The sequence below is a fragment of the Entelurus aequoreus genome, linkage group LG05 (genome assembly GCF_033978785.1).
Source record: "Entelurus aequoreus isolate RoL-2023_Sb linkage group LG05, RoL_Eaeq_v1.1, whole genome shotgun sequence".
Lineage (NCBI taxonomy): Eukaryota > Metazoa > Chordata > Actinopteri > Syngnathiformes > Syngnathidae > Entelurus > Entelurus aequoreus.
The window spans coordinates 4129456-4141820 of NC_084735.1; the positions used below are offsets into that span (position 1 = coordinate 4129456).

Sequence of the window (12365 nt, forward strand, 5' to 3'; positions counted from 1 at the left end):
AGATCAGAACTGCAGCATCAATCAGGCTAGAAAAGGCGGAAGTGGAATTAAATCTTATTGATGACATTAATAATAATAATAATAATAATAATAATGTAAGTGTAGTATTGATGACATTAATAATAATATTAATAATGATAATTATAATATTAATAATAATGATAATGTAAGTGTAGTATTGATGACATTAATAATAATATTAATAATGATAATTATAATATTAATTATAATAATGATAATGTAAGTGTAGTATTGATGACATTAATAATGATAATAATATTAATAATAATAATAATAATGTAAGTGTAGTATTGATGACATTAATAATAATAATATTAATAATAATAATAATAATGTAAGTGTAGTATTGATGACATTAATAATATTAATACTAATATTAATATTAATAATAATAATGTAAGTGTAGTATTGATGACATTAATAATAATAATATTAATAATAATAATAATGTAAGTGTAGTATTGATGCCATTAATAATAATATTAATATTATATAATAATAATAATGTAAGTGTAGTATTGATGACATTAATAATTATATTATACTAATTTTAATATTAATAATAATAATAATGTAAGTGTAGTATTGATGACATTAATAATAATAATAATAATAATAATAATAATAATAATGTAAGTGTAGTATTGATGACATTAATAATAATAATAATAATGTAAGTGTAGTATTGATGACATTAATAAATAATAATAATAATAATGTAAGTGTAGTATTGATGACATTAATAATATTAATAATGATGATTATAATATTAATTATAATAATGATAATGTAAGTGTAGTATTGATGACATTAATAATGATAATAATATTAATAATAATAATGTAAGTGTAGTATTGATGACATTAATAATAATAATATTAATAATAATAATGTAAGTGTAGTATTGATGACATTAATAATAATATTAATACTAATATTAATAATAATAATAATGTAAGTGTAGTATTGATGACATTAATAATAATAATAATAATATTAATAATAATAATGTAAGTGTAGTATTGATGCCACCAATAATAATATTAATAATAATATTAATATTAATAATAACAACAATAATAATAATAATGTAAGTGTAGTATTGATGACATTAATAATTATATTAATAATAATTGTAATATTAATAATAATAATAATAATGTAAGTGTAGTATTGATGACATTAATAATAATAATAATAATAATAATGTAAGTGTAGTATTGATGACATTAATAATAATAATAATAATGTAAGTGTAGTATTGATGACATTAATAATAATAATAATAATAATAATGTAAGTGTAGTATTGATGACATTAATAATAATAATAATAATAACGTAAGTGTAGTATTGATGACATTAATAATAATAATAATGTAAGTGTAGTATTGATGACATTAATAATAATAATAATAATAATAATAATAATAATGTAAGTGTAGTATTGATGACATTAATAATTATATTAATAATAATTTTAATATTAATAATAATAATAATAATGTAAGTGTAGTATTGATGACATTAATAATAATAATAATAATAATAATGTAAGTGTAGTATTGATGACATTAATAATAATAATAATAATAATAATGTAAGTGTAATATTGATGACATTAATAATAATAATAATAATAATAATGTAAGTGTAGTATTGATGACATTAATAATAATAATAATAATGTAAGTGTAGTATTGATGACATTAATAATAATAATAATGTAAGTGTAGTATTGATGACATTAATAATAATAATAATAATAATAATGTAAGTGTAGTATTGATGACATTAATAATAATAATAATAATAATAATGTAAGTGTAATATTGATGACATTAATAATAATAATAATAATAATAATAATGTAAGTGTAGTATTGATGACATTAATAATAATAATAATAATGTAAGTGTAGTATTGATGACATTAATAATAATAATAATGTAAGTGTAGTATTGATGACATTAATAATAATAATAATAATAATAATAATGTAAGTGTAGTATTGATGACATTAATAATAATAATAATAATAATGTAAGTGTAGTATTGATGACATTAATAATAATAATAATAATAATGTAAGTGTAGTATTGATGACATTAATAATAATAATAATAATAATGTAAGTGTAGTATTGAAACACAACAAAGTGCACTTGGGGGTTTTATTGATAAATGCTGCTTAGAAATAAAAAAGGTGTTGAAATAAATAAACATACTTAAACTATGTTTAAAGTAGTCAGTGTGCAGCTTCTAGCAGGAAGTCCATTTTTGACATATTTTCTGATGTTTTGTTTGGGGATGTTTCTGTCCCTCCAGGACGTCACCATGGCGACGTAGTATCCATTAAGAGCTGTTATTGAACAGTAACACTGTGTGTAGAATATTGACTCGGGTGGTTATTTGGCGTACCACTAGATGGAGCTGGTGTGGCACAGTTGGAGGATCCCTGCTCGAGTCCTAACTTGGAGTTGGAGCGGGGACGTCAACAACGTTATACCTCTCCTGCTCACATCTACTTCCTCTTCCTGTCTACGGCGCTAAGGCTTCTGGGTAATGTAGTGTACAAACATGTGTTTATGTTTGTTGCACATTTCATTAGCCAGCATGCTAATGTTAGCATGCTAACTTTTTAAGCTAATTTTTGTATGTTTTAACCTAAAAATCATGCTTTTTGATACTTGGCGCCATCTTGGAAGTAGGCCAACGTCTCTTATGTAAGCATGCTAATGTTAGCATGCTAACTTTTCTAGCTAATTTCTGTATGCTTTAACCAAAAAATCATGCTTTTTGATACTTGGCGCCATCTTTGAAGTAGGCTAACGTCTCTTATGTTAGCATGCTAAATTTTTTAGCAAATTTTTGTATGTTTTAACCTAAAAATCATGGATTTTGATACTTGGCGCCATCTTGGAAGTAGGCTAACGTCTCTTATGTTAGCATGCTAATGTTTTATGCTAGCTTTTTAGCTAATTTTGTAAGTTTTAACCTAAAAATCATGGTTTTTGATACTTGGCGCCATCTTGGAAGTAGGCTAACGTCTCTTATGTTCATAACCTAAAAATCATGCTTTTTGATACTTGGCGCCATCTTTGAAGTAGGCTAACATCTTTTATGATAGCATGTTAACTTTTTTAGCAAATTTTTGTATGTTTTAACCTAAAAATCATGGATTTTGATACTTGGCACCATCTTGGAAGTAGGCTAACGTCTCTTATGTTAGCATGCTAATGTTTTATGCTAGCTTTTTAGCTAATTTTGTACGTTTTAACCTAAAAATCATGGTTTTTGATACTTGGCGCCATCTTGGAAGTAGGCTAACGTCTCTTATGTTCATAACCTAAAAATCATGCTTTTTGATACTTGGCACCATCTTTGAAGTAGGCTAACATCTTTTATGTTAGCATGCTAAATTTTTTAGCTAATTTTTGTATGTTTTAACCTAAAAATCATGGATTTTGATACTTGGCGCCATCTTGGAAGTAGGCTAACGTCTCTTATGTTAGCATGCTAATGTTTTATGCTAGCTTTTTAGCTAATTTTGTACGTTTTAACCTAAAAATCATGGCTTTTGATACTTGGCGCCATCTTGGAAGTAGGCTAACGTCTCTTATGTTAGCATGCTAATGTTTTATGCTAGCTTTTTAGCTAATTTTGTACGTTTTAACCTAAAAATCATGGTTTTTGATACTTGGCGCCATCTTGGAAGTAGGCTAACGTCTCTTATGTTAGCATGCTAATGTTTTATGCTAGCTTTTTAGCTAATTTTGTACGTTTTAACCTAAAAATCATGGTTTTAGATACTAGGCGCCATCTTTGAAGTAGGCTAACTTCTTTTATGTTAGCATGCTAACTTTTTTAGCTAATTTTTGTATGTTTTAACCTAAAAATCATGGTTTTTGATACTTGGCGCCATCTTGGAAGTAGGCTAATGTCTCTTATGTTAGCATGCTAATGTTTTATGCTAGCTTTTTAGCTAATTTTATACGTTTTAACCTAAAAATCATGGTTTTTGATACTTGACGCCATCTTGGAAGTAGACTAACGTCTTATGTTTATAACCTAAAAATCATGCTTTTTGATACTTGGCGCCATCTTTGAAGTAGGCTAACGTCTTTCATGTTAGCATGCTAACTTTTTTAGCTATTTTTTGTATGTTTTAACCTAAAAATCATGGTTTTTGATACTTGGCGCCATCTTGGAAGTAGGCTAACGTTTCTTATGTTAGCATGCTAATGTTTTATGCTAGCTTTTTAGCAAATTTTGTACGTTTTAACCTAAAAATCATGGTTTTTTATACTTGGCGCCATCTTGGAAGTAGGCTAACGTCTCTTATGTTCATAACCTAAAAATCATGGTTTTTGATACTTGGCGACATCTTTGAAGTATGCTAACATCTTTTATGTTAGCATGCTAACTTTTTTAGCTAATTTTTGTAGGTTTTAACCTAAAAATCATGGTTTTTGATACTTGGCGCCATCTTTGAAGTATGCTAACGTCTTTTATGTTAGCATGCTAACTTTTTTAGCTCATTTTTGTAGGTTTTAACCTAAAAATCATGGTTTTTGATACTTGGCGCCATCTTTGAAGTATGCTAACGTCTTTTATGTTAGCATGCTAACTTTTTTAGCTAATTTTTGTAGGTTTTAACCTAAAAATCATGGTTTTTGATACTTGGCGCCACCTTGGAAGTAGGCTAACGTCTCTTATGTTAGCATGCTAATGTTTTATGCTAGCTTTTTAGCTAATTTTGTACGTTTTAACCTACGAATCATGGTTTTTGATACTTGGCGCCATCTTGGAAGTAGGCTAACGTCTTTTATGTTAGCATGCTAATGTTAGCATGCTAACTTTTTAGCTAATTTTGAATGTTTTATCCTAAAAATCATGATTTTTGATACTTGGCGCCATCTTGGAAGTAGGCTAACGTCTTTTAAGTTAGCATGCTAACGTTAGCATGCTAACTTTTTAGCTAATTTTGATTTGTTTTATCCAAAAAATCATGATTTTTTATACTTGGCGCCATCTTGGAAGTAGGCTAACGTCTTTTAAGTTAGCATGCTAACGTTAGCATGCTAACTTTTTAGCTAATTTTGAATGTTTTATCCTAAAAATCATGATTTTTGATACTTGGCGCCATCTTGGAAGTAGGCTAATGTCTCTTATGTAAGCATGCTAATGTTAGCATGCTAACTTTTTTAGCTAATTTTTATATGTTTTAACCTAAAAATCATGTTGTTTTATACTTGGCGCCATCTTGGAAGTAGGCTAACGTCTCTTATGTTAGCATGCTAACGTTTTATGCTAGCTTTTTTGCTCTAATTGTGTATGTTAAATGTTCCGGTTCCAATTATTGATGACGTCATCAAGTTGACGAAAACAAACAAGAAGAAGAAGAAGAAGAAGTCACATGACAAGATCCTGGAGGGAGCGCTTCATTTCCACCTGGTGTTAGAGGTCTTCCACCTGGTGTTAGAGGTCTTCCACCTGGTGTTAGAGGTCTTCCACCTGGTGTTAGAGGTCTTCCACCTGGTGTTAGAGGTCTTCCACTTGGTGTTAGAGGTCTTCCACCTGGTGTTAGAGGTCTTCCACCTGGTGTTAGAGGTCTTCCACCTGGTGTTAGAGGTCTTCCACCTGGTGTTAGAGGTCTTCCACTTGGTGTTAGAGGTCTTCCACCTGGTGTTAGAGGTCTTCCACCTGGTGTTAGAGGTCTTCCACTTGGTGTTAGAGGTCTTCCACCTGGTGTTAGAGGTCTTCCACTTGGTGTTAGAGGTCTTCCACCTGGTGTTAGAGGTCTTCCACCTGGTGTTAGAGGTCTTCCACCTGGTGTTAGAGGTCTTCCACTTGGTGTTAGAGGTCTTCCACCTGGTGTTAGAGGTGCTGCAGCTGGTGTTAGAGGTGTGGTGTTCAGGCAAAGCAGTTCTCATGGTGGCTGACAGTGATGGCTCCCCAGTAGCAAGCACGCAGCAAGCAGACCAGACCCAGCAAGTAGGCCAAGACCCAGGACACGTAGGTGGCGCTGTAGCGGGCGGCCAAGTCTCGCGTTCCCACCTGAGGAGCACAGTCATTGTAGTAATACTCGTCCTAATACTCGTCTGAAGACTTGTCGTAATACTGGTACGAAAACTTGTCTGAATACTCCTCTGAATACTCGTCCAAATACTACTAATACTCGTCTGAATACTCCTTCTGAATACTCGTCATAATACTTATCTTTGACCCCCTCTGGCACCATAGTAGACTCAAACAGACGTTATATTATTTGCTCCAAATGTTGATGATGCCCAGTTTTTTGACCGTCTCATCAAATTACTTCCAGATCTAAACTCTCACCAGCTCATTTACTTTACAAAAGAGAAGTGTAGGATACTTCTCTTGTTGCCTTATTTGTATTTGACCACTACTGTTTTCTGTTTATTTGTTACTGACTGTGGCAGGACACCTCTGCCTCTGTTTCACTTTATGTTGCTGGTAAATAATATGGTTGTAGTAGTAGGCTAAAGTTACATTATTTAGTATGCACTAATGAAAGGGGCAGAGCTTTAAGAGAAATTTTAGCTTTTATATTTTATAAAATATATTTTTTGTAAGAACCACAATTAATAAATATATTTCAGTGAATAACTTATTGTTCAAATCTGTATATAAATATGTACATAAAGTGTTGTAATTATATTGTAAAATGGATGGATGGATGGACGTTTAAAACAAAACTGTTATTATTAATTAGTAAGTATACATTTTTTATTTATTTATTTCATTTTTATTATTTTATTTTATTTTAATTTATTTTTTTATTTTATTTTATTTATTTATTTTATTTTTTAAATTTTATTTTATTTTATTATTAATTAGTATTGTTGCGTCGACCAGCATTCCTCCAATGGGGAATTCAAATTGCTAGTCTCTCCCAGATTCTTTTTATGGCAATAAGCTGATGTTTATATTCAATCACCAGGCAGTAGTTGGTATTTTGTGGTTTATTCTCCAAGCTTAGAGGACAAACGTGAGACCAATCTAGCCCACCAGCGTTCCCTCGCCCGGTCTAGCTCGGTTTCCCAAAACCCCGGAACTCCTGTGTATCTCCCTCTGTCTCTCGCCCCCACCTTACAGAAATGAATACAGATGTCCATTGTATCTGTTATCTCAAGCCGGCCCAAGAAGGCAGCAGGCAGGATTCCTTCTTCTCTGTCTCCTGCATTCCAGCGCTATGAAGGCCAGACCATATCGTGCACTTTGAAAACTCGTCCGAATACTCGTCCTGAATACTCATTCTGAATACTCGTCCGAATACTCGTCCTGAATACTCCTTCTGAATACTCGTCCGAATACTCGTCCTGAATACTCCTTCTGAATACTCGTCCGAATACTCGTCTGAATACTCCTTCTGAATACTCGTCTGAATACTCCTTCTGAATACTCCTTCTGAATACTCGTCTGAATACTCCTTCTGAATACTCGTCCGAATACTCGTCTGAATACGTCTGAATACTCCTTCTGAATACTCGTCCGAATACTCGTCTGAATACTCCTTCTGAATACTCGTCCGAATACTCCTTCTGAATACTCGTCCGAATACTCGTCTGAATACTCCTTCTGAATACTCGTCTGAATACTCCTTCTGAATACTCGTCCGAATACTTGTCTGAATACTCCTTCTGAATACTCGTCTGAATACTCCTTCTGAATACTCGTCCGAATACTCGTCCGAATACTCCTTCTGAATACTCCTTCTGAATACTCGTCCGAATCCTCCTTCTGAATACTCGTCCGAATACTCGTCCGAATACTCCTTCTGAATACTCGTCCGAATACTCGTCTGAATACTCCTTCTGAATACTCGTCCGAATACTTGTCTGAATACTCCTTCTGAATACTCGTCCGAATCCTCCTTCTTAATACTCCTTCTGAATACTCGTCCGAATCCTCCTTCTGAATACTCGTCCGAATACTCGTCCGAATACTCCTTCTGAATACACATCCGAATACTCGTCCGAATACTCCTTCTGAATACTCGTCCGAATACTCCTTCTGAATACTCCTTCTGAATACCCGTCCGAATACTGGTCCGAATACTCCTTCTGAATACTCGTCTGAATACTCGTCGTAATACTCGTCTGAATACTCCTTCTGAATACTCCTTCTGAATACTCGTCTGAATACTCGTCGTAATACTCGTCGTAATAACCTAACCTAACCTAACCTATCCCATAACCCCAAAGGGTCGTTGGGGCACCACAGACGATCTGTTGACCAGCTCTCTCCATCCCTCTCTGTCCTCAGCAGCTCTCATTGCCTCGGTGAGTTTCAGGTGAGTCCATTCTCCGATGTTATCTTCCCATCTTTTCTTTTGTCTCCCTCGTCTCCTGCCACCTTGTACGGTGCCTTGCAGGATTGTTTTTGCAAGGCCTGAGGATCTGGTGATGTGTCCGTACCACCTCAGTTTCCGCTTTATGACCGTGGTGAGCAGGTCATCATGTGGGCCGATGGCTTGGCTGATCTTTTGCCGGACTTCTTCGTTTGTGACATGTTGGGTGTAGGAGATACCCATGAGTCTTCTGTAGCATCTCATCTCAATGTTCTGAATTCTTTTCTGCAGTTCTGCTGTAAGGGTCCATGTTTCACAGGCGTAAAGGAAGATCGACATTACAAGTGAGCGCTGTAATCTCACCTTTGATGCCAGACTGATGTTTGTGTCTTTCCATATGGGTTTGAGTTTTGCCAGGGCAGCAGTTGTTTGAGCGCTCCTGGCAAGGACTTCCCGTTTGGATCCTTCATCGGACACGATTGCACCGAGGTACTTGAAGCTTGACACCGTGTCCAGTGCCTGTCCATTGACTTTGATGTCTGAGCGGATGCCATTTTTGTTGTTGGTCATCATTTTGGTCTTTTCAGCATGGATTTCCATTCCGTAGGCTCGGGAGGTGGTATCAAGCCTTTCAACTAGACTGGCAAGTTCTCTTTCTTCTCCAGCTAGCCCATCGATATCATCTGCAAAACGGAGGTTGGTGATTGGTCTGCCTCCAATGCTGACAGTTCCTTCATGATCTGCTAGGGCATCCGTCATGATACGCTCCAGAAAGATGTTGAAGAGAATGGGAGAGAGAAGGCATCCTTGGCGCACTCCAATTGTTGTCCTGAACCAGTCTCCGATAGCGCCGTTGTAGAGAACTGCGCTGGTAGCTTTATTGTACAGATGTTGAATGACTCTGACAAGGTTAGGACTGATGTTGTATTTCCTCATGGTTGCCCACAGTGCAGCATGCCATACCCGGTCAAAGGCTTTCTTAAAGTCTACAAACACATGGTAAAGGTGTTGTTGATGCTGCAGATGTCTCTCACAAATGATTCTCGTCGTAATACTCGTCTGAATACTCCTTCTGAATACTCGTCCGAATACTTGTCTGAATACTCCTTCTGAATACTCGTCCGAATCCTCCTTCTGAATATTCGTCCGAATACTCGTCCGAATACTCCTTCTGAATACTCCTTCTGAATACTCGTCCGAATCCTCCTTCTGAATACTCGTCCGAATACTCCTTCTGAATACTCCTTCTGAATACTCCTTCTGAATACTCGTCCGAATACTCGTCCGAATACTCCTTCTGAATACTCCTTCTGAATACCCGTCCGAATACTCGTCCGAATACTCCTTCTGAATACTCGTCTGAATACTCGTCGTAATACTCGTCTGAATACTTGTCTGAGTACTCGTCTGAGTACTCGTCACAATAGTTGTCAGTAAATACTCGTCGTAGTACTTGTCATAATACTCATAGTAGTACTTGTGAAGTACTTGCTGATAATATTAATACTCATGCAGTACTGACTGTTACTCCTAATAATACTCCTAAAGTACTGCCTGTTACTCCTACTAATACTCCTAAAGTACTGACTGTTACTCCTAGTAATACTCCTAAAATACTGCCTGTTACTCCCACCGATACTCCTAAAGTACTGACTGTTACTCATAATAATACTCCTAAAATACTGCCTGTTACTCACACTGATACTCCTAAAGTACTGACTGTTACTCCTACTGATACTCATAAAGCACTGACTGTTACTCCTAATAATACTTGTAAAGTACTGACTGTTACTCCTAAAAAAAACTGCTGGTAAAGTACTGACTGTTACTCCTACTAATACTCATAAAGTACTGACTGTTACTCCTAATAATACTTCTAAAGTACTGACTGTTACTCCCAATATCACTCATAAAGTACTGACTGTTACTCCTAATAATACTTTCAAAGTACTGACTGTTACTCCAAATAATACTCATAAAGTACTGACACTCCTAAAAAAATACTGGTAAAGTACTTGCAGCTAGTTCTAATAATACTCATAAAGTACTGACTGTTACTCCTAATAATACTTCTTAAGTACTGACTGTTACTCCTACTAATACTCCTAAAGTACTGACTGTTACTTCTAATAATACTCCTAACGTGCTGACTGGTACTCCTAAAAATACTGTTAAAGTACTTACAGCTAGTCCTAATAATACTGGTAAAGTACTGAGTGTTACTCCTAGTAATACTGGTAAAGTACTGAGTGTTACTCCTAGTAATACTGGTAAAGTACTGAGTGTTACTCCTGGTAATACTGGTAAAGTGCTGAGTGTTACTCCTAGTAATACTGGTAAAGTACTGAGTGTTACTCCTAGTAATACTGGTAAAGTGCTGAGTGTTACTCCTGGTAATACTGGTAAAGTGCTGAGTGTTACTCCTAGTAATACTGGTAAAGTACTGAGTGTTACTCCTAGTAATACTGGTAAAGTACTGAGTGTTACTCCTAGTAATACTGGTAAAGTGCTGAGTGTTACTCCTAGTAATACTGGTAAAGTGCTGAGTGTTACTCCTAGTAATACTGGTAAAGTGCTGAGTGTTACTCCTAGTAATACTGGTAAAGTACTGAGTGTTACTCCTAGTAATACTGGTAAAGTACTGAGTGTTACTCCTAGTAATACTGGTAAAGTACTGAGTGTTACTCCTAGTAATACTGGTAAAGTACTGAGTGTTACTCCTAGTAATACTGGTAAAGTGCTGAGTGTTACTCCTAGTAATACTGGTAAAGTGCTGAGTGTTACTCCTAGTAATACTGGTAAAGTGCTGAGTGTTACTCCTAGTAATACTGGTAAAGTACTGAGTGTTACTCCTAGTAATACTGGTAAAGTACTGAGTGTTACTCCTAGTAATACTGGTAAAGTGCTGAGTGTTACTACTAGTAATACTGGTAAAGTACTGAGTGTTACTCCTAGTAATACTGGTAAAGTACTGAGTGTTACTCCTAGTAATACTGGTAAAGTACTGAGTGTTACTCCTGGTAATACTGGTAAAGTGCTGAGTGTTACTCCTAGTAATACTGGTAAAGTACTGAGTGTTACTCCTAGTAATACTGGTAAAGTACTGAGTGTTACTCCTGGTAATACTGGTAAAGTGCTGAGTGTTACTCCTAGTAATACTGGTAAAGTACTGAGTGTTACTCCTAGTAATACTGGTAAAGTACTGAGTGTTACTCCTGGTAATACTGGTAAAGTGCTGAGTGTTACTCCTAGTAATACTGGTAAAGTACTGAGTGTTACTCCTAGTAATACTGGTAAAGTGCTGAGTGTTACTCCTGGTAATACTGGTAAAGTGCTGAGTGTTACTCCTAGTAATACTGGTAAAGTACTGAGTGTTACTCCTAGTAATACTGGTAAAGTACTGAGTGTTACTCCTAGTAATACTGGTAAAGTGCTGAGTGTTACTCCTAGTAATACTGGTAAAGTGCTGAGTGTTACTCCTAGTAATACTGGTAAAGTGCTGAGTGTTACTCCTAGTAATACTGGTAAAGTACTGAGTGTTACTCCTAGTAATACTGGTAAAGTACTGAGTGTTACTCCTAGTAATACTGGTAAAGTACTGAGTGTTACTCCTAGTAATACTGGTAAAGTACTGAGTGTTACTCCTAGTAATACTGGTAAAGTGCTGAGTGTTACTCCTAGTAATACTGGTAAAGTGCTGAGTGTTACTCCTAGTAATACTGGTAAAGTGCTGAGTGTTACTCCTAGTAATACTGGTAAAGTACTGAGTGTTACTCCTAGTAATACTGGTAAAGTACTGAGTGTTACTCCTAGTAATACTGGTAAAGTGCTGAGTGTTACTACTAGTAATACTGGTAAAGTACTGAGTGTTACTCCTAGTAATACTGGTAAAGTACTGAGTGTTACTCCTAGTAATACTGGTAAAGTACTGAGTGTTACTCCTGGTAATACTGGTAAAGTGCTGAGTGTTACTCCTAGTAATACTGGTAAAGTACTGAGTGTTACTCCTAGTAATACTGGTAAAGTACT

General features: G+C 34.8%; 1 protein-coding gene across 3 annotated transcripts in view; it reads right to left on the reverse strand.

Annotated features, from left to right (window-relative positions):
* Window positions 1-2179: 2179 nt before the first annotated feature.
* LOC133650032 (type 2 phosphatidylinositol 4,5-bisphosphate 4-phosphatase) overlaps window positions 2180-12365 on the reverse strand; it is a 37828-nt gene continuing 27642 nt past the window's right edge. For 2 of the 3 annotated variants that reach the window (XM_062046787.1, XM_062046788.1), the window contains exon 8: window positions 2180-6079. In XM_062046787.1, the coding sequence (XP_061902771.1) occupies window positions 5936-6079 (144 nt within the window). In that variant the 3' untranslated portion in view covers window positions 2180-5935. The remainder of the gene's footprint in view (window positions 6080-12365) is intronic. The other variant, XR_009826177.1, reaches the window with a different exon arrangement.